General features: G+C 54.1%; 2 protein-coding genes across 3 annotated transcripts in view; one reads left to right on the forward strand and one right to left on the reverse strand.

The window, feature by feature from the left end:
• The window catches only part of Slc5a10 (solute carrier family 5 member 10), a 47,344-nt gene that overhangs the window by 8,578 nt on the left and 11,080 nt on the right, over positions 1 to 27,686 (forward strand). Inside the window, exons 6-9 of the mRNA XM_021177149.3 lie at positions 1,968 to 2,073; positions 2,315 to 2,395; positions 3,677 to 3,882; positions 7,267 to 7,402. Coding sequence (XP_021032808.1) covers positions 1,968 to 2,073; positions 2,315 to 2,395; positions 3,677 to 3,882; positions 7,267 to 7,402 — 529 coding nt within the window. The remainder of the gene's footprint in view (positions 1 to 1,967; positions 2,074 to 2,314; positions 2,396 to 3,676; positions 3,883 to 7,266; positions 7,403 to 27,686) is intronic.
• On the reverse strand, positions 3,878 to 27,597 carry Sack1g (scaffolding CK1 anchoring protein G). Of its 2 annotated transcripts, XM_021177146.3 has the most exons (6): positions 27,502 to 27,595; positions 26,622 to 27,224; positions 16,383 to 16,550; positions 9,883 to 10,007; positions 7,939 to 9,193; positions 3,878 to 4,311 (listed from the first exon to the last, which is right to left on the reverse strand). In XM_021177146.3, exons 2-6 carry the CDS (start codon positions 27,141 to 27,143, stop codon positions 3,949 to 3,951), a joined length of 2,433 nt encoding a protein of 810 aa, XP_021032805.1. In that variant the 5' UTR covers positions 27,144 to 27,224; positions 27,502 to 27,595; the 3' UTR covers positions 3,878 to 3,948. The 2 variants fall into 2 exon arrangements, with proteins under 2 accessions (XP_021032805.1, XP_029339469.1); XM_029483609.1 differs by having other exon boundaries at positions 8,155 to 9,193; positions 26,622 to 27,597.

The following is a 27,686-nucleotide window of genomic DNA, read 5'->3' on the forward strand; positions in this document are numbered from 1 at the left end:
CCACACATATACACATGGGGGTCCCCCTTCCTCTTTCACACCACTCCTGTCCAGTGAATGCAGAGTAGGGCTGAGTTCAACACTGAGATCTTTGGGGGCACTCCAGTCACTGGGTTCCTCCCCCAGCAGTTTGAAGGTCCAGGGGTCCCGCAGCGGGAAAAGACGGCCTCATCTGCCTCCTGGGACCATGGGACCTTAAGCAAGGCAACTGCTGTCCCATGTTGACAATCATCTGCTAGAGGCTGTGAGCATTAGAGGAGCCCTTGAGTATGCGATACTCAGGACGGTGCCTGGCACACAGATACATCTCCACTATCAAGGCAGGCAATATGGGAAGAGCTTCCTGGGAACAACTGGGCTTTGAGAACCAGGTGGGTACAAGACTGAGTTTGGCAGGGCACGGCAGTGTTGCTGGAGAAGAGGGTTGTGATTGGGTGAGTGTGGGCCAGTCAGAACCCACTGCAGCAGAAGCAGAAGCCTGACTTGCCTCAGCCCTGAGAATGGCCCTTTCTTCGGGACACAGATTGTCCAGTACTATCTATCCTTTGGGCTGTGTCTCTGAGTTTTGCTGTGATGGGCAAGTTCCATCACTCTCTTAGCCTCCATCTCTCCACCTATATTTTAGGGAATTAGGTTAGACTCTGTGGCTTCCCCCAGCCCACTAAGGAAAGTTGGCACAAAAGACAGTAAGTCCCAGGGAAGGCCCTCATCTTCTGGACCTTTAATGTCAAGCTAATGGGTGGCAGGTTGGGGGCGGGGGCTGCAGGGACGAAAGGCGGAGTGCTTCTGGCTGGCTGCTGGAAGCAAGTTTGTTCCACTTATCCTAGCTTATATCCACTGCTTAACAGATAAGCACCATGAAGGCCCAGGAGGGAGGTGACCTACTTTAAAGATACAAGAAGGGGCCACATAGGACAGACCTAGGTCCCCATAGCTATCAGTACAAGGTTGAATTTAGTAGGCAGCGGGGTTCAGGCAGGCCTTACCAGTGCCCTGCGTCTCCCTCGGGAAGTAGAGTTTCCTGGAAGAGGATCCCTACCCCAGGCCTCTGTGTGAATCCCTTCCAGCTGTTCCCATGGAAGGCAGCGAGGATGACACGTGATGCTGTGGGTCACAACAGGGAGCATGGGAGATGAGAAGCAGAGAGCAGACAGCTTGAGGACCAGGGGACTAGGAGCTGAGGGGTAGAGGTGGCATAGCACTGGAAGTGAGTGGCTGGGAAATGGCCAGGAAGGGGACTTTTGGAATAGCTGGCTCTCCAGTGGTCTACTGTATTCACCCTTTCTCCTGGCCAAGTGTAGATACCTGATTTTGAGAAGTCTCCCCCCACCCCTGACTCCCAAGAACCTCAGCCTCTTCAGTCATACTACATAGGGTCTTGATGAGTCCTTGCTCCTCAACATTCCCACTCAAGCTGAAGGCTGACCTCTCCCACCTTTACCTATACCACTCTGCTCCCTACTACACACACACAAAGTCAGGGGCCCAAATGAAAACCAATGGCCAGGTTAGAATTCCCAGTTGGTTAGGGCTCTTACACAAAGGAAGGAGCCAGCAGGGAGAGGTGTGAGGGGAGATGGGCATGGAGTCTGAGTCTCTGGAGTTCCTCTTGGATGAGTCCTTGTCACGGTCCCTAATGAAACTGAGGGCACAGGGCTCTTTCATATACCCCCCAGGTAGAGGCCAAATTCAATGACAACACTGCTCTCTGATGGGCACTGGCCACTTTGAACTTTATTGTGACAGTAACATCCACCATACATCTGAACATGGCACACAGCCAGCTCTCTCCCATCCTCAACCAGCCCACCAGGTAGTGAACAGCTGGGGGAGGGGTCTCTGTTTCTCTTACCTGGAACCCCCCGCTCCCCAAGGCCAGGTCACAAAGCCAGTGAGTACAACACCCCGACTCTGAGCCCTGAATCTCACCGTAATGTCTGACTTCTGCCCAACTCTGCTTTCCCTAGATTGACCTGTACGCAGGAGCCCTGTTTGTCCACATCTGCCTGGGCTGGAACTTCTACCTGTCCACCATCCTCACACTCGCCATTACGGCCCTGTACACCATTGCAGGTATGGTACGGGTCCTGAGGACCCACGAGGAACCAGGGATCTGTACAGGAGAAACCTCACGGCACTGGGAGTCCGATAATGGCCAGTTCACAGGTGGTCAGGTGGGGACCTGGGGCCTAACTGCTCGGGTACGTGGGTGCAGCTCGCCCATCTGCTGCAAGGACTGAGGCCCCACCAGCAGCTCTGGTGATGAGGTCAGACTCTCCTGGGACACTTACTCCAGCCGCCTTGTTTCTTGCAGGGGGCCTGGCCACTGTGATATACACAGATGCCCTGCAGACAATCATCATGGTGGTGGGTGCTGTCATTCTGGCAGTCAAAGGTGAGGTCTGGGGCTGGGGCGGGGCCCTGGGCAGGCAGTCCCTGCACCTTGAAGAGCTCTAAAGGTTAAGCTACAGTTGACCTGCCCTACTGTTGGCTTTCTAGGCTGATGGGCTACTTCCTCCTGCCTACAGGGGCGCAGTAGGGAGGCGCTGACTAGCCTCCCTCAGGGCTGGGCAGGCCCTAGAGCAGGCAGCTGTGTGTGCAGCACACAATTAGCAGACCACAAAACTGCTGAGGTGTTTCCTCCAGTGCTTAAAATCAAGTAGAGTCCTAGGAGGTGTTGCTGTCTCCTGCCAGACAAAAGCCTGCAGGGAGGGAGGTATGCTGGACTGGTAACACGAGTTTAGAAACAGACAAGGGAGTTCTACTCATGCCCTGGGAGGGAAACAGGAGGGAAGGAGGGAGCAAGGATAGGTCTCAAGGTGGGTGGCTTTAAAGGTGACGCCTCAGCTCAGGCTCTGAGACCCTGTGACAGAGGCTGCCTCTGGGCCTCAAGAGAGATTCCTGGTGAAACAGACCCCAGCCTACCTAGCTCCACACCCTGCTGGGAAAGGGGGCCTGGGAAGATGCCAGAAGCTGCCCCACACCCAGGTGTGTTCCTCCCCTGGTAGCAGCCCCTATGTCTCCAGGACCTACTGAAGGGGAGGGACCTAATGGTCAGATATAGGCCGGATGAGAGGGCAAATGACTACAGACACAGCCAGGCCTGGCTTGGCCTTGCACCACCCAACCCTGAGGTAGAATGGACATGTTCCAGACTCAGAGGAAAGACCCCTGGCCTGAGCTCTACCTGCTAGGCCTACCATAAGGCCCCGAGGAGCCTCTGCCTTCCTTCCCTGTGTCTTGGAAGGATGGGGCCACAATGCCAGCAGTGTCTTAGCTCTAGTGAAGTCACAGCCTTCAGAAGTCCAGGTCATGGCTTCAATACTCAATGACTCAAACACAGAGAAAACCACTTCCCCCTCCTTGAAGGGCCAGTCCAGAGGCTGGCAGAGAACCCATACCCAAGGCCAGCAGGCTTCCAGACACTAGCCGTGAACCCTGCTGGCCAACAGGACACTGTGGGCCCATGTGCAAAATGCTCATTTAATAGTTATTTTAAATACAAATAAAATACTCTATTTCACTTTTTTTCTTTTTTTCAACCTCAACCTTCCTGGAGCAGGAAAGATGAGGTAGGGGTTTCAGTTTGATGCATGAAGTTATCTGTGAGATGAGGGTAGGAGGATCCTGGGAGTCAGGGCCACCCAGAACCAACCCACTCTGCCCCACCCTCCAGCTTTCAACCAGATCGGTGGTTATGAGCAGCTGGAGGCGGCGTATGCCCAGGCCATCCCCTCCAGGACCATCCCCAACACCACCTGCCACCTGCCGCGAGCAGACGCCATGCATATGTTCCGGGACCCTTCCACAGGAGACCTCCCGTGGACTGGGATGACCTTTGGTCTGACCATCATGGCCACCTGGTACTGGTGCACTGACCAGGTGAGCGCCAACACTGCCCACCCCGACCTGCTGCCCTCTGGGGCGGGGTTGGGTCCATCTAGGCTGCTAGGGTTCCTTGTGGTCTCGGGCCCTGCGCTTAGAGTCCGATGGGGCCCACTGGCTGCCACCCGCCCTGGCCTTTAGGTGCTTCGATTGAGACAATTTGGAGTATGGGATTCCGAAGGGACTGGCATGTTCCTCGGTGGCCCTGAGCTCTGCTCGGAGGCGAGTGTTTCGGGTTGGCCTTGGGCTCCCAGGATCTGGTAGCATTCTGGGTGTTGGGCTCCCCTTGGGCTGCCAGTGGTGGGGGCCTGCTGCGGCTGGGCTTGCTTTCTTGGAAGAGCTCTGGGTACCATCAGCAGCAGGCCGGAAACGGGGAGGCCCTGGGGTCCTTGAGGTAGTGCTTCCATGTCGGTGGAAATGCTGGCCCTGGAGAGAGAAAGGAGAGTGAGCTCCTGGATGGTGTGCTGGGAGGGCTAACAGGACTCCTGCTGCATAACCAGGCTCAGTCAGTGCCTCAGTCTCCTCATCTGTAATATGGACTGGTTCTTCCCTGTGTGGTCTGTGCTCCATTCCATCCCTCTGCAAACAGGGTTAGACGTGAATGGGGGACCAGAGCCGGTGGTTAGTGGCAGGGTCTCCATCTGAGCCTGGATATCCAATGAGGACGGAGGTCATTCTGACCTCTCCTCGTGAATCTCCAGCTGACCTCAGACACCCACTCCCCTTCTCTGGGCACAAGAGATCAATGCCTGCCCAGCCTGTGGGCAGCCCTGGAGAAGTGGAGCAGGGACGAGCCCTGTGGTGGGCATAGGTTCACTGCTGATCACTGGTGACTAGAGCCCTAGTCACACTGAGCCCACAGGCGATGGCCAGCAGCTAGTGAGGACTGTGACAGTTTAGAGAGCGCCTTGTGCGCACACACACCTGCCTCCCTGTGAGTCTAGCAGAGTCAGCTGCACTCACAGGCTGAACATCAAAGTCCAGAAACAGACCTGATGGGTACCAAATGGAAAAACATTTCACATGGATTTCCAAAAGTGGGAATCTATACGGGCTTGGAGGTGACAGAGGCACCGGGAGGCTGAACCTTCATTTCCATTTAGTAACTTGCTGCTCTCCCTTGGGACCCCAGATGCCTGAGGCTCCCATCTGGCCTTTACCCCCTCCCTGCCCAGGCCTTTCAGGTACCTTGTAGCAGGCTCAACCCTTTTCCTTTGAGGACTGTGGGCCAACCCAGGAGGGTGAAAGGCAGTCTGGAGGGCCTGCTAGATTAAATGAGCCCCTAATCCCTGCCTCCTCTTGCTTCCTCCCACTGGGCAGGTCTGGCCTAGCCCCACATCTCTGGGTAGAATGCCATTCGGAAGCATTTCCCGTGAAGGCCAATGAGTCAGCATCTATCCTGCCCTCTTGGCTGAATGAGTGCAGATAAGGAGGAAAGAGGTTAGAAGAGGTCAACTAGGAATACAGAGGATGGTCCCCGCTGACCCTAGATGGCTACAGCACCAGCCATGACTCCCTAGCCTCACCTTGGACAGGGTTTACTACAGGATGCCAGGTCTTGGTATTAAAACACAGACCCTGGGCTCCAGATGACTCACTGGCACCTGAGGGTCTGACTGAACTCTCCCCTGAATGCTGAACTACATGCCTTTCCCTAGCTACAGGTCAACCCACAGTGCTGACCATTTTGTCATCAGAAAGCCAATAGCAGGCTGGGCATGGTGGGACACACCTTTAATCCCCAACACTTGGGAGACTGAGGCAGGCAGATCTGTGAGTTCAAGGCTAGTCTGGTCTACACAGAGCTCCAGGTCAACCAGGGTAACATAGTGAGAACCTGTCTTTAAAAAAGAAAAAGAAAGCAGGGGGTGGGGGGAGGATAATAGGAAATGAAGACTTGGTGGGGCTCTGTCACCTCTCCCAGGCCTCACTGCCCCTGGGTATAAAGCAGAAGGGGCAGAAGGGCACCCAGTACGCCTCCTGGGATCCTGGAAGCATAGAAGGGCACATAGTAGGCCTCCTGGGATCCCATAAGCATGGGAGGCTCCTGATTTCTGTGCCCCAGCTGATATGTATGACAAGAGATGAACTGTCTTCCTCTTGGCCAGCAGCATCTTCCAACACAGCCGCCATGACTATAAAAACAGCTAAGAACTTTGACAAGTGCATGGCAACCCACGGCCCTGAGGAGCCAGGCCCAGCAGCTCCCACACCAAAGCTGCTTGCCATACTTGGTTGGGTGATGGTGACCCATGTTCAGATCAGGGGATGCAGGCCTGAAAGGTGAAATGGCCAAGCCAGGGATGGGAGAATACATGGGATGAGCAAGCTGGGGAGTGGGGGGTGCCTTGTACTGTTCTCATTTCACTCTGAGACACCTGGGACAACAGCATCTGTCACAGGGCCAGCTGCTCAGGGTCAGTGTTAGCAGCCACATGTGAAGGAAGTAGACAGAACAGCTACTTCCTATCTGTGAGTCAGGTGTTGACAGTGAACTGAACAGTGCAGGAAAAACACATTTCAGAGTTACACTTGTATAACCCAGTGAAGAAGCTATGCCACCAGAACATCTGCTCTAACCAGTGTCCCAGAGAGTCTACAAGTGCTGGCCCCACATGGCTACTAGGAGCCTCTGTGAAGCAAGGTATATCACAGATACACCCCAACCTCCCACTTTCTCCAGAATCAAATCCAAATGTGACCTATACCTTAAATCCCATTTGAGAGACTGAGGCAGAGGGATTGTTGTGAGTTCAAGGCCGCCATAGACCAAAGCTCCAAGCGATCCCAGACTTTACAGAGTAAGACCCTGTCTCAAAAACAGGAGGAAAGTTCAAACTAGCAGTAGAATCAAATATCAGATCTGAAAGGGGACTCAAATGTCCTATCCATGTACCCATTCCTATCCTGCAGATCTGGAAATGGAGGCCATCAGGATCTACTATCTAAGGTCCTCAGAGGAGACAATGCTCTCAGTAGCGACACTCATTACTACTGAAGTATCAGAGGCCTAGGGTTTAGGGTTCTGCCAGTCATAAAGTCAGCGTAACTTCTGCTCACAGGATTTATGGGAATGTCTGTGTTTAGGAGGGTCCAAGAGGTGGGGGGTGGGGAGTCTAACACACCCAGGCCCCCCTTGGCTCTGACACACCCCAGGGAATCCATGCTTGTCTGCTGCATGGAGTAGGAGACTGCTTCCTTGGGATAAGTGTAGCAGAAGGGAGAGTGCTCATGAGATGTCAGCTGTGCGCGCTGGTCATCTTAGGTGGTATAGGGATAATAACACTCCATCTACCTTGTGTCACTTCACGAGGCCCATGAAGGAGGTTGATACTGCTATCCCCAAGCTGAGAATCTTCATCTCTTTTATCCTGTGCCCAGGTTATTGTGCAGCGGTCCCTGTCTGCCCGGAACCTGAACCATGCCAAGGCGGGCTCCATTCTAGCCAGCTACCTGAAGATGCTTCCCATGGGCCTGATGATCATGCCAGGCATGATCAGCCGAGTACTGTTCCCAGGTAAGATGGGCTCTGTGGCCATGCCTGCAGTGGCAGGACACCCAAGGCTTTAAGGATTTAATCTGCAAAAGCCACCGTGACAAAGGAGGGATTTGCTCTTGCCCAACATGGAAGAGAAAGGGATTCTTTGTGTCCCTTAGGAACACAAAGAAATCTACAGGGAGGAGGGAGGTAGCTTAGCATAAAGTCAGACAAGGAAGACTCCCATCTCTGTGATCAGCCATTAAGCCTTGTCTGCAAACCAGGCTCTGTACCCTCTACCTGATGGAATGTATCAGGCCCTGTAACTCTGGGTATGTGGGAGCTGGGAATATGTGGAAATGTGTGTTTTTAAGGTCGTTTTGGAGACTTTAGGACTGAGAGTCCCCAGCCTACTAATGGCCAACCACATGGCCCTGTGTAGTGACACTCTTCCCCATTCATCACCTCTGTTACAAAAGGTGTCACTCGAGCCAAGGACACAATGTCCCAGGACATGGGCATTTGGGCTCTTGGGGTAACTGTAGAACACCTTGGGATGAAGGGAGCAGACCCACCTGAGCCTGCCTGTCCACGGGGCGTTGTCCCTGTATCCTTGATGCATCTACATCTTCTCTGCTCCGACCCTGGGCCCACAGGGGGCTACTCATGGGGCCACCAAAGGTTCCTCTGGTTACATGAGGGGCACTGAGCTGTCGTCGGGGTGGGTGGCCTGGCCCATTGGCCATCTGCTCTGAGTGGCGCCTCTGGAGAGGTGCTGATCGCTCCCTCACCTCAAAGTACTCGTCTGACATGGATGAAGCCACTGAGGGTCGCCGGTGGCCAGGGCCAGAACTGCCTGAGAGGCTGTCCTGGTCACTGAGGGTCACGTAGTCATCGTCGTCATCCTCATCCTCATACAGCCCATTGGGGAGTCCTCTCTCCAGGCCATCAGGGTCATCCTGCGTCACAGATGAGTGCTGCTGTTGTGGGACCTCGCTTTCGCTGGCTGTGCTTGGTAGCCTGGGGTCTATCCCATTTTGGGGTGTCTCCTTTTCTTGGGTATCCAGGGCCCAGCCAATATCACTACCATCCTGGGCAAGTACACTTGCCACAGGGACTGTCCGGGGCTTAGGTACAGGAGCCTGTGGTTCAGGGTTCCCCTGGGGGAAGCCATTCTCAGCTGGGACCACATCCTGGGAGTCCCTGGGTGCTGGGGGAGAGCAGGGTGCTGGGCAGGGTCGGGCCCCCTGGCTCTGCTTCCACAGCTGGTGCTGGGCGCTGGCATGGGCTGTGTCACGGATCTTGATGCGGTTCATCTGGTTGGGCTGGGGGTTCCAGATGTTGGGATCAATGATGTTGATGTAGCCCAAAATGTCACTGCCAGGCTCCGGATCTGGCTCCACCCATGTGGGCAAGTACTCAAACATGTTGGCCCTCTCCAGGTTGAGCAGCCCTGGGTGGACAGGTGGTAGCAGCTCAGAGAGATCCCCAGGGCGCTCAGCCAATGCAGGGCCCCGCAGCCCAGGGGGTCTCGTAACCTCCTGTTTGTCAGAGGAACTCTTGGCAATCTCATCCACACTCTTGGCCTTGACAAGTGCATACTTGGGGTTGACAAGCTTCTTGGCCATAGTGCCCGTGGGTACCAGGGGTACCACAGATGGTAGCACAATGGGCTCTGGCTCTGGCTCCTTCTCCATGGGGATGTCCTTGAGGCTGACACTCTGAGACATAAGGTACAGCTCCTGGAACTGTCGATCAAACATCTCTACTACCTGACCAGACAGCACAGAGATCACATTCCGATCGGTCCTTGCAGCTGACCACGTGAAGCTACAATATAAAGGCAGGATAGGTGGTCAGGTACAGGGCACATGTGGCTCCTGATTTAGTGAGTGCCCCTGGCCGGAGGCAGTGGGCATCAACAGTGCATACTCCCCCTGGCCTGAGATAGGGGGCATCAACAGTGCACTACCTGGGGTTTATCAGACTAGGTGGCATGGGGTGGGACAGGGGTCAAACCTGAGTCTGGGATCCTATGTCTAGCTTTTCCCCAGCAAACCCCTGGGGATCTTCTGGACTCATGAAGGCAGCATGGGAATGCCCACTGTAGCCTTGGGCACCAGGAACCACCCAACACAGTGGCTGTCACTGGTATCTTTGCTGTCTTCAATCCAAGAGTGACTGTGGCAAACCTGCCCTGCCTTGCGATGGTGCAAAGCTGGCTCTGGCCCTGGAGACGGCTCTTAGAGTGACTGCAGAGGTCTTGAGCAAATTCACCGTGACCTAGCCCACCCTACCCCTGGGCCAGTGATTGTGTGGGATAGAACAACAACAGCCTACTTGGACAAAAGGCTTCCCTGCCTGCCTCCACAGAGGGTGGGTGGACCCAGTCCTGCACACAGCTCAGCAGTTTTGGGAGCAATGAACTGGAATAACCAGCGTGTCACATGCAGGGATTAAGGGCAGAAACTAGCTGCGAACCAGAGGCAACTCCTCCCCAAGCTGCAGAGGGGAATCACCTGTAGGAGCCACACACGGCCCGATCTCCATCCACAAACATGAACTTCTGGGCCAGGACACCCTTGAACTTGGTGGCTGATCGTGTGAAGAACTCGGTTCCCCCGCTGCTGCGTACCCTGAGATTCTGTGTTGGGAGACAGGGAGGCAGAATTAGACAACTACAGGCACTGACTTCACAGGCAGGGCCAGCAGACTGTCCAGAGCCCGCAGGCAGTTTGTAGGGATTGAGGACTGGGAGGGAGGTGCAGGGTGGAGAAGGGTAGTGGTGGTGTATCTGGACTGTGGGGCCATGCAAGGAGGACGGAACCTGGGTCTTACACTTGAACACATCCAGGGTCTTCCAGGATGACTGGTCACAGGCCTCGCCCCAGTCTTGCATCCCATGTCACTGAACTGCTAAGCAGGCTCCCTTGAAAGTACTCAGAACACTCTTCCTCTGGAGATGGGGCGTGGTCTGGGCGTGGTCGGGGCAATCTCAGAGTCAACTTCAGTCTCTACCACACAGCCGGACTTAGAGCCAGCAGGGGAAAGCCCTCAGAGCCCAGAAGAGCTTGCAGAGGTTCAGAGAGAAAGTGGGGCCACAAACTGCTGGCTGGCCTTTCTCTTCAGTGCAGTGCCTCTAGAACCATCCAGAGCCTGGGTGCTTGAGGACCCATTGCTGAGCACAGGGAACGCAGGGACAAGGGAAGTCTGAGTGAATCTAAGCAGAAAGGGACTGCTGAGGCTCCCAAAGAACAGTAGGTAGGGACCTAGGGTCCATCTGGCTTAAGGCTCAGCAGAGCTTCCTGACTGGTCTACTTACATGAAGCTCACATGGTGGGAGCTCTGGATTCAAACACAGGTTGGTGACAAAGTCTTTGTCAGACTGAGCTGTGACTTGCCCGTCTGTTCTCTCTCCCACTCAGTGGTTCCAGGTTACTAACTGCCCACATGCTTGTTTGTTCACTGACCCCTGCTGAGGCCCCCAGTGGCAGACAAAGATGGCAGTGACAAGGTGCTACTGTGGAGGTGGCAGTGAGTCAAAACAACAGCCTGGAATGCCCAGAAGCAGAGGAGTGAATGAAGGCAGGGGCTGGGAGGCTCCCAGGAAAGGATGACGTGGGGCAAGGTAGGAGGGCAAGTGCCTCAAGGGAGGGATGCAGAGGCCGGGCAGCGGAAGAGCAGGCTGTCTGTACTGCTGGGCCTGACTAATGAAAGAGGCCCCACTTGCTTTGTCTGTGGACAGCAGAAGCCATGGAGGGCTCGAGAGAGTACATGCTAGTCCTGTATGTCAAAAGCAGTGCCCACATGTGGGGAGGCTGAACACATGAATGGGCATCCAGGGGGGCAGAGAACAGGGAAGCTGGTGCATACAGGGAGGTGGCTCGAGTGAGCATACCACCCACTGCAGTCTCCTATCCAGACTCCACTGGTGGCCCCGAGTACTATCCACAGAAGCTGACAGGGGTGGCTCTGGGTGGGTCCCCACATGATGACCACCCAGCTGTGGGGTGAACAATTAATTGTCTTGTTGTTGGGCCCATCCTAGAAGGCAGATAAGCTGTTTCCAGGGCCAAGCTCACTCTGGCTCCGCCTGTCCACAGGCCTGCCCACAGCCAGCTCAGCAGGAAGCTGGCCAGGGCCCAGGACAATTAGCACTCGTGACTTTGTACCTAACACGCTGTATGCTCAGGGACCAGAGGTTGGAACAAAGATCTTAGAGGCTTTCCCTGTCACCTGTGCCAACCACAGCCCAGTTCTGTGGCGTCCTGTGGTCTCACCATCCAATACTGTGTACTGGGGCCATGCATGCACTGCAACTAGGCAACCAGCCTGGATACTTCTTTCACTGCTGTCTGTCTACTTACCCCAAACTTGTGTTGTTATGAGGGCTCAGAAAGCCCTAACTTTCATCTCAGAGTAACTCAGCCGTGTGAGAGGCAGGCCTGTGACCTACTGTGTGATACTAAACAAGACCCTAGCCCCCTCTAGGCTTTAGTTGCCCTGTCTGCAAAATAGGGATTGGCACTGAACCCATCAGCTCATCCACCACTGGGGCTGGGCAGCAGGCAGGGGCTTGCATCAGGCCCCCCACCCTCTGCCTCCTAGTTCCTGGTAGCCTCGCCCCATGGGCCTGGCCCAGATGAGGTAATGTCTCAGGTGTCTGGGCTCGCGTGAGCAGAGGTGGAGGATCCCACAAAGCTGCATTGTCTCAGGTCCTGGGGTGCCCCTAGTTAGGGATGGGCAGGCGGGTGGAGGGTCCTTAGACTCTTTCAGACCTCCGCAAGGCACAGTGGAATTGGGTAGGGCAAGGCAGAAAGTGGAAGTGAGTCAGGCTGCTCTGGCCCAAAGTGCTTGTGGTGGACACAGGGCTGGGGTACTCGGTGCTGGTCTCCATCGGGCTAACCTGGGCATCCTGGCGACTCAGACATGGTACCATAAACTGGCTGAGCCTCTCCACACCTCAGCTTCCTCACTGCAGCATGTACTGGTCTACCTGGGACACCCAGAAGGGATTAGTTCTCACTGGGGACACACCAGGATACAAACTTTGTAGCCTGGACTGTTGAGGGAAAGCAGAACTGCTAGCCACACCTGGTGGCCAGCAAAGGAGGTGATGAGTTTTTGTCTCTCAATGTGATGTAGCAGATGACACTCCTGACTTTCAAAGGGTAAAAGTATCAGTCAGCCATGCCTGAACCACAGGAAGTGCAAGGAGATGAGTTGAGGTGGGAGGCGGAGCAGTAGCTCACCCTGCACCTGTCACCCTGACTCATGAACAGACATGATAGCCAGTGGGAAGTCCCTTGTGAGCTGGGACTTACCCAGTTCTAAGCTTTGGTGTTAGTACTTCAGGCCCTTTCCCTAGGATGACTGACATGGTGGGCTAGGTCGGGCTGTACTGACACTACGATGCTGAATAACAGCCCTGTCTCTACCTACTCGATGCCAATCGTACCCTGATTCATGACAGCCCAATGAGGTGAGCCTCTTTGCCTCCAGATGTAAGACCCTGGCATATATCCTTACCCATCAGTGGCCCTAGCCTAACCAGAGAAGGTAGGACATGAATTTACTCAGGAATGGACATGGGCTTGGGGTCTAGCGCCAGCCCCCCCCCCCGCCTTAACAACCCCAGCTACAGCCTGGCAAAACACAGCTTTGGTCTTTGGGCCCAGTCAGGTATCCCCACTGTGTGTCTTCCCACGGCTGTCGGATGGCTGGTGTCTCCTTGCTTGCTGGCCATGTAGTCAGCTCAGGTGGTTGCTGGTTTTTCCAGTTTGCTTACATGGGCCAAGGAGCTTTTCACATTGATAGGTCTTTCACAGTTGTGGCATGGCTCCCACTGGCTCATGGGTACCTCTTTTTTGTTTTGTTTTGTTTTTGTTTTTGTTTTTCGAGACAGGGTTTCTCTGTGTAGCCCTGGCTGTCCTGGAACTCACTCTGTAGACCAGGCTGGCCTCGAACTCAGAAATATGCCTGCCTCTGACTCCTGAGTGCTGGGATTAAAGGCATGCGCCACCACGACTGGCTTCATGGGTACCTCTTAGTGTTAGGATCACCCCAATATAAGACCTTGTCACTGCCCTGGCCCTATGACCCTGAGAAGGGATAAGGTCAAAAGGCTAGCTACTCTTTTCAAGGACTATTGCCCATTTGTAATGTGGGGGATTCATGTCCTTACTGCCTTCAAGGCCAGTAGACAGTGGTCCCCGAAGCAGCTGGGGCCCACATATTGGAAGAGGCAATGTATGTCAGTCCCCTTCATGTGGGGACAGGGAGCATGGTCAGTCCTGGTACTAACATAACTGCTGGCAAGAAGGGATGGCTTCTACCAGACCACTATTTTGAAAAAACCGGAAGCCACCTGGCACTCAGATGAGATCTGGTGTGTGTTAGAAGCATTGTTCCTAACCACATAACCACATAAGGTCAAAGGAACCTCTGAATCCCTCATGCCCACTGCAGTCTCCTATGTTCTGCACAATAGCCCTGCCAGGGGCTGGAGAGATGGCTCAGCAGTTAAGAGCATTGACTGCTCTTCTAGAGGTCCTGAGTTCAATTCCCAGCAACCACATGGTGGCTCATACTATCTGTAACTCCAGTTCCAGGGGACCTAATACTCTCACACAGATACACTCACTGGCAAAACACCAATGTGCATAAAATAAAAATAAGTAGATTAAAAAAAAATAGCCCTGCCAGAGGGAAGGCATGGAGATGGGCCCATTTCCCACATGAACAATGGAGCCCAGAGCCAATAACTACCTGTGGTGTGATGACAGGGCACTTGATGTCTGGTGCCTGATACCCCATTGTCACAAATGTGACCCTGCCACAGCTATCCGTATCTTGGGCCTACAGGCTCTGGGGCAGGTTGGAACAGGGTTGGGACAGGGCAGTGGGTGGCTGAGAGCAGCCCATGGTTTACCAGCACAGGAAGTGATCCTGAAACATTGAAACAGGTCCAGACCCAGCCAGCCCACGGCAGGAAAGCTGGCCAGGACAGGCTCTCCACAGTGACACCTGGCAGGGCTGTGCTCACAAGAGCCTCTGACCACTTGCCTAGGACTATGGTGAGGCTGAGAATTAAGAAGCTGGGGTTTACTTCTTGCCCATGAAGGCGTCTAGCTCCTAGTATCATATCTTTTAGACATGGTCACCTTCCCAGAAAGGAAGGCAACAAGGTGGGACTGGACAGGCTACTGACTCCAGCGAGCTGCCCTCCTGTCCCATGGTCCTGAGACAGTTGAGGGCTAATAGTGGAGTGGGGCAAGCCTCCCATAGCCCCTGTCTTAACACGAGACTGTCAGCTGCACACCTCCTCAGCCTTGCTAGCCTGAATTGTCACCCACAAGCAACTCTAGGAGCCAAGTCCCACAGTGGGCAGTGGGCAGCACCAGAGAATTCTGAAAGATAGGTCTGTGCCCTCCTTGTCACGCCAATTTCTTACACATCTTTCTGTGAGAGCCTGGTCTGAACAGCTACAAGTGTCTTGGCTCGGATACCCCCATAAACCACGGGCAGAGAGTCTTATAATCACAGAGCCAAGTCCCACTGCTTCCTACGTCCTAAGGTTCAGACAGCCCAAGACTGAGGAGACTAAGAAGTTTCTACTGAAAAGGGCCCTCAGACACTCTGGGACCAGGGCCTCCAAGCAGCCAACCTGGGTGAGGATGCCCCTTGGCCTCTCTTAAGAGGGCGATGTGTCGAGTGACATACACGTTAAGCCCCACCAGTGTGTGGCAAATGTATGGAGCGGGGACCTTACTGGAGCTCGTGGAGATGCCACTGGTCCCTGGAGCAGCCAAGTCCAAGTCATCTTTTTTGAACTTGTACACAATGGCTCTTTCTGGCATGAGCTGTCTGCCACCCCAGAGCCATTTCCAGGTGCTAATTACATGCCAGGCAGGTGTGAGGCTTAGGGTCAACCTACCTGGAGACCACATGAAGAAGTCCCTGAAATTAGAGACTGGTAGCACAGCAGAGATCTCACGCCCACTTGAAAGGCTCCGCAGGGGGCCTTGACAAATGCTGACAAATTACAGGTTCCAAGCCCTGCCACTGTCACCAGCCCTGTGTGCTGACCATCGGGAATCTGTGTTTCAATCACAGGCCTCCAGCCTGGGGCACTTGGCCCTCATCTCTGGTTTATTGGCAGTGACACCTGGCACCTGCTTCTACTGTTTCATCTGCAAAATGGGAATGACAGATCTGTGCCATTCTGGTTGTCAGGAGTTTAAACTCTGGAAAATGGCTTGAGTAGTCACATGCTGTGAGACACCAGCTGGTTCTGCAGACTCCTCTATACTGGGGACATGTGCTGTACATAGCTGCTAGGGGATCTTAGTGGAAGAGCCTAGCCACACCAGTGGATTTACCTAGCCATCAGACCAATGAAATCTTGGAGCCCAGAGTGGTAGGCAACAAGATTTCAGACACAGCAAAGCCAAGCAGAGGAAGCAGGCATTGGCTCTCTCCTCCACCTCTGCGCCACTGTGCCTTCTTGCTCTGAAGAAATCCCTTCCTCTCCCGAGGGATCTCAAGTCCATCTCGACCCTGACCTTGGCATGAGGGTTTCCTGCGTCTGAGCCAGATCCTAGAGCCAGCCAGCAGAACTGATGAGATAAACTGGGGCTAAGCCCAGCCGAAGAAAGACTCCCTGAGAGTCAGAGCTCTGTAGGTGACACGGTATGAGTTGCTTGTGGAGGCAATGAGCGCACACCTGTCACCAGAGGTATGCAGGCAGACAGGAAACCTATGTGGCATGGGTAACACAGTACCTGGCAGGCGCTCAGGCACCTACTTGAAGGCATTAGATCCGTGTTTATCTTATCTGCCTGTTGGAGGTAGTAAATATCTTATCCCTCAGGGCATCCAAGTTGTGTGACCACCTGGCAGAGAGCTCCAGGATGATTTAACTCTGTTTGGTATAAGGCACTGTCTGCAAGGCAATGTTTGTTGACTGACTAAATGACTACCTGCCCTCCAGCTGCCCAAGCAGGGGACGACAGCTCACCTTGAGGTGCCCCAGGTGCATTCGGGCCCGCTCACACATGTGCAGGAAATACTTGACATTACTCTCATCCACAATGATGTACACAGCCACCTTCCTCTTGAAGCCAGCATCCAGCAGGTCCTTGAAGATGTCCACGTCAGTGAACATGTCCATGACCACAGCTATCACCTGGGAACAGGAAAAGACTGGGTGGTTTACCAGCACAGCAATGAGGACAGCACCCTTGCTCCTCCCAAGCCACAAGCCTATGAAAAACCTAGCTCCAGTCGTCCTCAAGGCGGAAAGTGTAGGGAGGAACGCAGACATGCCAGGAGGGTGCAGAAGGTGATCCAAGATCAGGGGCAAGGTCTATGTCACAGTTCCACACGTCCAGCTGGTCCTCAGGGCCTCCTTCCTCAACCAGGTTAAGAATCACAGACCGGTACTACCACCAGGAAGGTCCAGTGTGGCCCTGAGCACAACCAGGGGCTCAGCCCAGGGACCTGCATTGGTACCCTCCTGGGTCAGATTCAAGAACAGCTACACATGTGGCCCTTCCTGACTCCTGGAGATGCTGAGACAAACCAGATGTGACCACAGTAGGAAGAGGCCAGCAGATGGCATGGCCACCAACTTGATACCTTATGTTAGTCCTGGGCTGCTGTAGACTACAGCAGGATTCCATTCTGGATCAGACAGCACCCACATCAGCATGTGCTCTGCTTGTCACTTGCCAACACCTATGCTCACTACAGGTAACTTCCACTCTTCTGAACCTAAGGATGGGGCTCAGAGGTCAAAGTGTATCTATCCACACCTAGCCCGCTCACAGAACCAACTGTCTTAGTTCCCCTCCAACCAGAGGACGGGGTGTGGACCTGGCCCCCAATAGAACATAGCCACAGACCAGGGATGTTCCCAACTCAGGTGACAGTCTCTACACTACCCCTTCCCTCACTAGCAGACAGTGTTAAGGAGCTTTATAGAGAGGTTCCACAAGTCCCTGCAGAGCTGTGACAGTGGCCTGCCACAGAGCTGATCTCATACGTGTAGCTCAGCATCTTCCTTCAGTGAGACCTGTATACACAAAGTAACAAGAGGCTACCCAGAGCCTTCTGGGGACATGGCTACACGCCCACCCGCGGTGAGCTCACTAGGCTAGCCCCTACAGGCCCATCTGGGCTCTTCCCAAGCCTCTGGCCCCTGCTGATGCCTGCTGCTCATCTGGCACAAAAGTCCAAACTCCTAAGCAGGAGGCTCTAGGCCTGTCCTGCAGTGAACTTTCTGTGTGAACCTAAGTTAAACTCTTAAATAACTCTAGGCTCTTGTTTTCTCATCAGTCAAACAAGACTCCATTCATGAGGACAAGCATACTCGGGGTAATGCACATCAGGGACCTAATCCAAGGGGGTCCTCAGGGATCCCCACGTGCTACCTTCTTCCCAGGCAGTCTTGCCTCAGATGCCTGAGTCTGACCTCTCACAAACAAGGTGAGATCCCGGCATAGCTGGACAAACTGAGGCCAATGAAGTCATGAGGCAAGTTGAAGCACAGTGAATACTCCCTACTCCCAGCTGTGTGGGGCTGTTGTCTGGCCCTCCTTTGGGCCTATGGCCTTCAAGGCTTGGTAGTGCTAATCTGTTCAGAATTAAGGGGATAAGGAGGCTGAGCCCTAGGGATCCTTGTCTTCAGAGAACAGCTACTTACCATCTCTTGGGGGCTAGGATGGTAGACTGGGCGGGGCTGACACCTACAGGGGTATCAGAGCACAGTGTCAGCACTAGATGAGGAAGTGCTGTCCACTGCAGCAGAGGGGGAGAGGGGAGGCGCAGTGGAGGAGGACCTAAGAGTGTCCTACCCGGCACGTGCTCAGCAAGCCAGAGACTGCTGGCAAAGACTGCGTGCGGGCAGGTGGGCTCCTGATGACCTTGGCGGACTGACAGACTCTGGGTAGTAGTGTGGGGGAGGGAAACTCAGGGGGGGGATCCCATAACATCACCTTGGTTAGGCCACTTGAGGCAGGCAAACAGCTTCATGCACTGCGCTGGAAAGAAGCCTGACCTGGCTGGCACGCGGATCCCTGGAGGCTCTCCAGCCCATTGTACCCCAGATCCGTCACGGCTGGTTCCAAGCTGTGGGCACCATGGCAGATTGAGATGTGCCCCAGCAGGACAGGGACCTGGCCCAGAAGTCAAAGGCTGCCAAGGTGGACTTGTTAGGGCCCATGCCCCAAGGTGGATCCCTGACAGGGTCCCATGGCTGACTCTGGCGTTGGATGCTGTCCCTAGGATGGTGAAAGAAAGACTAAATAGCTATCGGCTAATATTGGAGAGGAGAGCGGCCTGGTGCTCCTAGAGTCTGAGATGACATTGGAAGTGGTGGTGTGCACAGTGCTTTGGTATGTGCGGTAATGCTGGGAGATTTCCCACCATTGCCCAGCATCTCACATCTCGGCCTATCCATGGTCAGGTCACAAAGGTTCCTTGAGAGCTCCTGAGACCTTAGGTTATGTTGCCTTTGTAGACGGGAATGTGGAGGCAGTCAGTGACAGAGGCTGAAACAGACTCTCCCCGGTCTGGGATGTCTACGGTTCACAATTCCTATCATCAGTGCCATTACCCCTATATCCTCACAAATGCTGCAATCAGCACAAGAGAGGACCCAGAAGCACCATGCCTCACAACCAACTAATTAATTCCATTTGGATGGCCTGGCTCATCTGTGACCCTGAAAGCTCAACAAGGAGTGTTGTGATTTCACAATTCTCAGGGAATTTCATCTACCTGGGAGACAAGAGTTGTGGCCCTGAAACTCCTGCAGTATTCAAGGCCTGGTACTAGCCACCTCCCATCTTAGGCCCCTCACTTTCCACATCTATGAAATGGGGTGGTGGATAAGCTATCAAAACCTGTCCTTTCTGATGTCCTTGATGAAGCACCTGCTATTATGCACCCTAGAGTTCTGCTCACAGTCCAGTGGAGCCTGTATAAGCTGGCTGGAGCATCCTGCTATGTCTATAGAGTCTATGAAAGGACAGTTTGGTAGCTGTTCCTCAAGAGGCTGTAGTCTTCAGCCTTGCCAGGTGCTGATACCAGCCCACAGTTTCCAAGACCCACAGTAGCTTCTTCTAGGCCCCTTGTGCCTCCAAACTTCACTTAGGGCAAAGCGTCCTCATGGGACAGTGGATGGACAGGTTTACCCACAAGTGCCAGAGAGGAGGGATGGGTGAGACAGCCAACTGATCTGAATATAGTTGAAAACTACTGGGGTAGTGGCCCAGCCTCTGACGCACCTCTCCTGAGAATTCTGACCCCAATGGTTCCTTTCCCTCAAAACATCCTGCCTTAAGCCTTCCATCTAGGCTGTCTCCAAGGTCACTGCTGATTCTGCCCATCTTTGGAGAGCTGTTCAGGGCCCCTCCAGCCATCAGCTGTCACTGCATAGCTTACTCATGGAAAGAAACATGTAAGGCTGGGCCAAGCCCCCAAAGGGACAGCTAAAGCTGTATGTGGTCCTCTATGGGAGGCTCATGTGTTCTTAGCTAGGACAGAAGCCATCCTGACACATGAGGCCTGTAGACAATCTGCAGAAGGACACTGCCTAGGTAGTAGGTAAGGAAGCCTGAACCGAGTTTAGGCAAACTTCTGCAAACAACCTAGGCTCCATATCCCAAATGCTTGGATCTGTCCGTGTGACAGGCAGTGGCATGATGGCAGGGAATGTGTCTCTGTATTCCAGAAGTGGTGAAGCTGGGGGTGGAGGGTTTGGTGTGGCCAGTGTGGCTCCTACCCTACAGCCTATTCTGCTCCTTCCTAACAAGGGTTAAGAGCAAGACTTACTGTGTTCAGCTGGGCTTGGTACAGCAGTGACAGAGAGAGACTTGTCTGGCATGCTGAGGACCTGGGTTCCATGCACAGCCTATACCCACCTCCCAAAAATGTTTGTTTCCAAGAAATTTCACTGCATTCTACAACAGAGCTCTAAAATATTTAAAAGAACAAATATACAGCAGCAGCCTACAACACAAAGCCACCATTTCTATACTTAATAGAGAATTACTGTACAAAGAAATGGGAAAATGAGAGACTCACTGAAGGGGCAGGGCAAGGTGGCGCACACCTTCAATTTAAGCACTCAAGAGGCAGAGGCAGGCAGCGCTCTGAGTCTGAGGACAGCCTGGTCTACAGCGTGGCCCTACTTAAAGAAGTAAAAGTATGGAAGAAAAAAATCTAACATGAAATGAAAATATATGCTGGATGCATTAATAGTAGGTTAGATATCAAGGAAGAATAGTGAATTGAAGGCACAGCAGTACCATGTATCCAAACGTCACATAGAAGGAGACTGAAGAAACACAGCAAGCCATAAGCACCCCAGGTAAGCAAGCTTCAAGAAGTCTAACAGAGGGAAGCTGTTGTCTCAGAGAGAGATCAGAAACATACGTGACTAAATTAACAACTAAATTTTACTTCTTCACTTGATAAGAACGGAAATCCACAGACTCAATGACACACACAGAAGAGATGGGAAGGTAAAGCACTTAGAACCAAATCACTCAAAACCCAGCACATCAGACTCTTCAGAAGAGCTGGAAGCTGGGTGTGGTGGCGCACGCCTTTAATCCCAGCACTTGGGAGGCAGAGGCTGGCGGATTTCTGAGTTCCAGGACAGCCAGGGCTACACAGAGAAACCCTGTCTCAAAAAAAAACAAAAAACAAAAACAAAAACAAAAACAAAAAAACAAAAACAAAACAAGAATAGCTGGAAAGAAAAAACTGCATATGGAGGAACGGAGTCAAACTGACATCTCACCACAGTCAGTGAGAGAAGAGACAGTGAGCAATATCTTTCAAGCACTACAGGAAAACAAACTGTTCACCTAGAAGTAGGTGGTGAGGGAAAAATAACTTTCAAAACCAAAGATGAAAGAATCCATTCCTGACAGGCTGTTCGCAGCAGCAGTCAGTCACCCCTTGTGTACGTGAAGAAGCTGAGGCTAGGCAACACCATGGTGGGGGCCCAATGCTTCCCTCTCTCAGCCAAGGTATAAAATGGAGACTGAATGACTGTCCTGCCTATCTTGTAATCTCGTAGTAGGGCAGGGAACCTTACTTCTTGGGATAAAGGGGTCGGATCTGAACCACAGAAAGAATAGCAGGCCACCAACATTCACACATTGGAAACCAGAGAGTCACACTTCCCAAAGACATAGTCATAGTCCAGGGCCACACACTTCTCCCATTGTCAGGATCATGTATCCGTTCTACCACTGACTTCATGCCACCATCTTCCAGAGCCCACTTTATCCTGAAACTGACCGGCCTCAGCCTGTCCAACCCTGCCCTGCCTTCCTGGGTCACTTTCTCGCTCCAAGACTCAGTTTCTCTACTTGCTATGGTGGTATGAAGATAGGGTGGCTCTCCAAGTACTTCTTTTTCCAGCCTGAAACCCAGCTACTGCTTGGGACCATGCTACCTATAAAAAGGAAGCCTCATTAAAGCCAATTAGAGGATGGCTTCAGTCAGCAAGTCACAGACAAGAAGCCATGCTGGTCACTCCACAGACCCTGAACAGAGCCCAGGGGTGTGAGGGCTGTTCTAAGACTCCCCGCACTCCTGGAGGACAAGCCTTCTCTCCCTCCCTAGGGCTTAGTGAAGCTAAAAATAGTGTAGTCATGGAGTGTATTGGTGACAGTGACAGGACTGCCCTGTGTGGCTCTTGGTGACTATAAAGATGGAGAGAGTGAGGGAAGAGACCTGGCGTTCACTGGACGCAGCTTGGCACCACAAGACCACATAGCACACTGAGGGATAACTCATGCTCTCTTATGGTCATTTAAATCTCACCTGGACTTTGACAAGCAGGCTGTGTCTTACTGAGATCAGCCCAGTAGAGTAGTGAGGAATTCTCAGGTTGCCAGAGATAAGACAGAACTGGACTTAGACCCGAGTCTGCCTGACACTAAAGCTGGTCCTTCCCACACCCCACATGGAGTATACCCTGGAAGTTACCAGCCTGTCTGGGGGCCTGTCCAGTGAGTGTCAGCCACGAACCCTAGTAGCAGTCAAGTGGCTGGCAATGTAGGGCTTCTCTCATCCCGAAGGATGACCTTTGGCTTCAGGGTAACTTTCCAAACTACCATGACCAACAGCTCCACAGAATGTAGTCCAGGCCCTGCATCACCAAAGACTCAAAGCTCCATCCTAATCTACACTTTGGTCTCATCTATGATATGAGCAGATGGCAGGGTCCTCTCCTGGAATAGCAAAAGAGCTCCTTCCAGGCAGGGCACATGGCCATTAAGATGCAGGCACTTGCCATGGGGTGGGGAGCCTTGGAGAAGTCTGGAGCCAACACCTGGGATTATGCTATCTGATGGCTCCCACCCCAACAGGTGCGGCCTGGCCCAAGGCAGGAGCTGCCCCAGCAGGCAGAAGGCAGCTCCTGGCCCACAGGAGCTTGTGTTGGGGGCTATTTTGGTGCAGTCATGGGCCTCCAAATAAAAAGGACACACGCTGAGGCATATACTGCTAGCTGTTGTCTGCAGATATCATTGTGCTCATGGACTTGGACACAACACCACTAGATAGCATACACGCCTTTACGATACTGTAGAAGGCATGCAGGCCAGTAATGACTGAACCTTCACACTGTGGCTAGCCTGCAGTGTGAGGGACATGGTCCCCAGAGGGACCGGGTATAGCTGTCCCATTCCAGACCCGCATGACCAGCTTTCCCCTCACTCAACTCTGGCAGCCCAATATCTAGGGGTCCAGAAGCCTGTAAGCACGCTTTCACTGCCTGAGCGAAGCAAGCAGGGAGCAAGACCTAATGGGTCCACTATGGGATGCAGTTAGAGCCTGCAGCCCAGATCCTCTCGTTCTCAGTTCCGAGGCTTTGGGCAAGTTGCTCACCCTATCCGAGCCCCACCAAACCTTGGATTCCTTCTGCGGACAATGGAGGCCACACCTACTTTATGGAGCTGTAGCAAGGATTACACAGAGCAGGTAAAGTGCCTGTTCAGCGTTTGGCATATAGTTGGTATTTAATAAATGCCTCATTAAGCTGCCTTTATTCTCCAGGAGCCAAGTGGTAGGCCCGGACTCCAGAGTGTGAAGGCAGGGATCTGACAAGAAAGATGTGGGGTCAATCGGGCATCATGAAACTTGGCTCCTCTTTCTTCTTGCTGTGTGGCCCTGGGCAAGAAACATAACTTCTCTGGGTCTCCATTTGTAAGCCCTGGCTGGAAGACATAAATGTAGACCTAGTTCAGGGCCAGCACCTGACACCTCAGCTTCCTTCTGTGTCCTCCAATAGTAACTTGGGAAGGTATGACACATGATGCCCCTGGGACTTGTAAGGGGTTAGTCCGTGTCGGTGGGCACGAGGATCTGCTGGAAGATCCTCTGACTGAGGCCCAACCCCACCCAGCCTCACCCTCTGGAGGCCAAACTTGCTCTCATCCCTCCCAGGCGTGATGCTACAGGCCTCTGGTATGCAGCTGGAGCCCAGGGGAGGCTCCTCCCAGCCTAAGGTTGGGGGAGGGTTGAGGGAGGGTTGGGAGAGGGCAGACAGGGGCTTCCTCAGAGGGGAGCTAAGACTGGCCAGCAGTACAGGGAGCATAAGCTCAGCGTCACACAACCAAGAGAGTACGATGGGACCCCACTGTTCCCTATCCAGATGAATCTAGGATCTAGGCAGCAGGGGGCAGGACCCAGGGGACCCTTCCCAGACTTCAACGCCTGTACCCACTTCACAGACAGAGCCAGGGCCTAGGAAGAGCCAGGTCTGATCCAATCCTACAGTGGAGGCAGCACCAGGGCCTATTCTCACACTCCTGTCTCTTTCTAGTCAGACCCTTCCAGTCTTCTGGGAAGGGAGGACGCAGCAGAATAATCCTGACAGGAACACGGCCACCAGGGGTGGCTGAGGTGGCGTGAGCTGAGTGTGTGCTGTGTCATTTCCTTGCCCCAGGGTCTGTCAGTTGTGCTGACTACTGGGAGAGTGACTCAATGCCAGCAGCATGCTGCAGAAGCCCCCATGGAAAAGGGCTAGTCAGCAAAACCCCCACCCCAGCCCTTGGAGGCTGGGGTTCCCCTAACACTGACATGGGGTAAAAAGGGGAGGTGGGAGAGAAGGGCAAGAGGTGACTCATGGTGAGAGATAAGACAGAAGAGCTCCTACAGGGAGGAGCAAGAAGAGGGCGGGCAAATCGCTCTGTCAGCATCCACGGGCGTCTGGGCCTGCCCCAGGAGGCTGGGAAGCAGTAGCGAGGAGTAAAGACTCAGGCCACCTAGGTCAGCTGCTCCTCCCAGGTCCTGCTTGTCACTGCTACCAGGTACCACAACTCCTGGGTAGGTCCCAGAGTGCAACAGGTCTAAGTGACCTTGGGCAGGGACAACTAATGAGTCTGGTCTCAGTTTCTCCATGTGAAAAAAAGAGGCAGATAACACTACCTCAGATTATAAAGTGCTCATACTCCACCGAAGCTATTATTACAGCCTTCCCACGTACTGTGTGGGCCATAAGACAAAGATCGGGGAACAGGGACTCACACAGGTCCACAGGGGAGGGGCTTGGCCCAAGACAGCATGGTGGGGGTGTGAACAAACCCTTGATCTCTGTAAATGGACATGCCCTCTGTCAATTGAGCCTCCTATGGGACTCCCTGCTGTGGGGTACAGGCACCAGGTGTAGGTAGCACAGGGCAATGCCTCTACATGATAGGCAGTCAGAAGTCACCCACTCTGGTGCCACATAGACAGATGGGGCTCACACTAAGATCAATGTCTTTCTGTCACTGTAGACAGATGCCATCAAAAACAAACCTGGGGGAGTGGAATTGGGTGCAAACAAAGCTATGGGTCTGCAGGGAGTGGCTACATCACAGCTGTGGGCACAAGGATGTAGACAGGAAGCCCGAAGGGTACAACTTGGCCCCAGGCACCCCTATCTGTCCCTATCACTGGCTGGCCCTATGTCATTCTGTCTGCAGAAGATTAGAGCCTGTAGCTGCTGTTCCCAGGCCAAGCTGGAAAGTGGACGTGGCCTCCTTCCTGCTGTAAGAGCACTGGCACAGCAGGTTGGGCCCCATTCAGTCTTTCTCCCTCCTCTCAAGGGGCTGGGCTCTGCCACAGTGGGAGTCACCCCAGGCCCTTTTTAGGGGCAGCAGACTCCCAACTATTCTCAGGTGTCCAGAGTACTATTCAGTCCTTCCTCCTTCCTGCCACCCAATACCCTACCATCACAATGGCTAGAGATGCAAAGTGTGCCTACAGACTAGAAACCCTCAGTTAGTGGCCCCATGGACAGAGCCTCCACTCTGGGGGAAAGCTGAGCCACCTCAGCTACTGACCCACTTTTGGTCTCTCTGCCCAAGAGCTCCCCAGGCCCTGTCAGCCAGATCAGTCCCCAGGGTAGACACCTGGCCTTGTACACTGACTGCCTCATTCTGGACCCGGACAGTGAAGGGGTCAGACCCAGGTAGGAACACTCTCACTACCACCTGAAGACAGACCTGCTCTAGATATATCGCAGCTTGCTGGGCTACCTTGCCAGTCAAATCAGGCACACCTCTGCTCACAGTCATGGCCACCCAGCTATGGTTTGACTGTCTGTACAAGCATTGTACACAGCTTCTCAAGATGTGTGTCAGTGTGTCAGTATGGAGCAGTCACCCAAAGCCAGGGCACTGTACAGCCCAGTCAACGGCTGTCAGCTAAGGGGATCCACACAAGGCCTGAAGAGCCTCTTGATGGCAAACCACAACCTAAGTAGACACCCTCACCTCTTCCTCCAAACCTTCAATAGGTACCACCTGCTCTGGCCTGGACAGCTGCTGCTACTCAGAGAAAAGCTTGGAGAACCACCACCAGTCACACAGCACAGCTAGGAAGCAGGCAGATTTCCTCAGGGCTCCAGACCAGCCTCCACGTCTCTCCCGAGACCCCTGTCAGCAAGCTCATGTATGTGTGCAAGCTTCTATCTGCTCGTGGGTCTAAGATGAGACAAGGGAGAGTGGGTGAGAGAAAAGCTGCATTCCTCCCACACAGCTCATGTTTTGCATTTGAGGAACTCAGAAACACTCCAGGAGGGCACAGAAGCCCACTCAGCCTGGAAGCCCAGTGCCACCTGCTAGAGGGGGTGGGCATTCAGCTTCTGATCACCGGAGGAGGCAACCGAGAGGCCAGTCAGAGGTCCAGGGGCTGTCTCGGTGCCCATGCGTGCTGGGTGAATGGGGGTCTCGCCGTGGCGCCTCACCTTCTGCGCCTGGCTGACCATCTTGCGCACCACTTCCTTGATGTGCGGCTGCCCGTCGATGGGTGGCTGCATGTAGACGCTGGCCCGGGTCACACCTCGGTAGGCAATGGTGTCAGGCCAGCCCAGGTCCAGCTGCGGGATGGAGCGGTCCGACTTCTGGGGCCAGTACTCCAGCGAGGGCAGCGGCTCCGTGGCTGGGGGCCCGCCCGCCGCACTGGTCTCCTCGCTGGCATCCGCGCCTCCGTTGTCCTGGAGTTCGGGGCGGCGGCCCGAGACCCGCGGGTCCTCAGAGCCCGGGTCGTACACCTCGATGGCCTCCACGATACGCGAAAGCTCCAGCTCCGAAAGAAAGTCGCGGATGTTCTCGCGCTTCAGCACCTCGTAGAAGGCGTCGCGACCCCGGGCCACCAGGGCCTCCAGGGCCAGCCTCTGCTCCTCGCTGTAGAAGAACTCGGGCTTCGACTCGCTGGATCGCCAGTTCACGTGGTTGTCGTCCAGACACTGCACTTGGGAGAAGGCCATGGTGGCCCTCGCTGTGGGAACGCGGCCCGACGGGCACCGCGCTCTCACGCTCCGGGGCCTCGGCGCCTCTGCGAACCTCACCTGAGGGAATCAGCAAAAGACCGCGGTCCAGGTCAGAGGGCGGGCGGGGGCGTGGCGAAGGAAGGGGCGTGGTGGTGGTGTGGGCGGAGCGAAGCGTGGCGAGGTTAGCCAGAGCCGTCCAGGGCCGCGGTTGTCCTCTGCGTCTTGGGATCCGCCTGAGGTTCTCGGAATCCTGGGAATAAGCTGGGGCTCACGGGGACCCTCGCCCCAGTCCGGAGTAAGAGCCGGGACGCCAGCCCAAGTGGGGCTCGCAAACCCGGAGGAGGGACTTGCTTACCAAACAGGTGGCGCCGTACAGACCGGACGACCCGAGGAACCACAGGCGTTGGTGGTGGCACCGGGCTGGACCGGCGGTGACTAAGGGCGGTCCCGCCCACCCTGCCACCCTCACCTGGGTCACGTGCGGCCCCGGGGGCGGGGCCGGAAGCTGATTCATCTCCCTCAAGCGCAAGGCTGGACAAT

This window comes from Mus caroli, unplaced genomic scaffold, assembly GCF_978045245.1.
Source record: "Mus caroli unplaced genomic scaffold, Mus_caroli_1 scaffold_13, whole genome shotgun sequence".
In the NCBI taxonomy this organism is placed as follows: domain Eukaryota; kingdom Metazoa; phylum Chordata; class Mammalia; order Rodentia; family Muridae; genus Mus; species Mus caroli.

Bases quoted from the DNA above. Each gene is read 5' to 3' on its own strand.
- Sack1g (XM_021177146.3), bottom strand. From the start codon at position 27,143: ATGGCCTTCTCCCAAGTGCAGTGTCTGGACGACAACCACGTGAACTGG. The intron at 10,008-16,382 runs GTGAGCTGTCGT...CTCCCAACACAG, and splicing joins TGCACCTGGGGCACCTCAAG to AATCTCAGGGTACGCAGCAG. The intron at 4,312-7,938 runs GTGGGTCTGCTC...TTCTCTCTCCAG, and splicing joins CCGTGGACAGGCAGGCTCAG to GGCCAGCATTTCCACCGACA.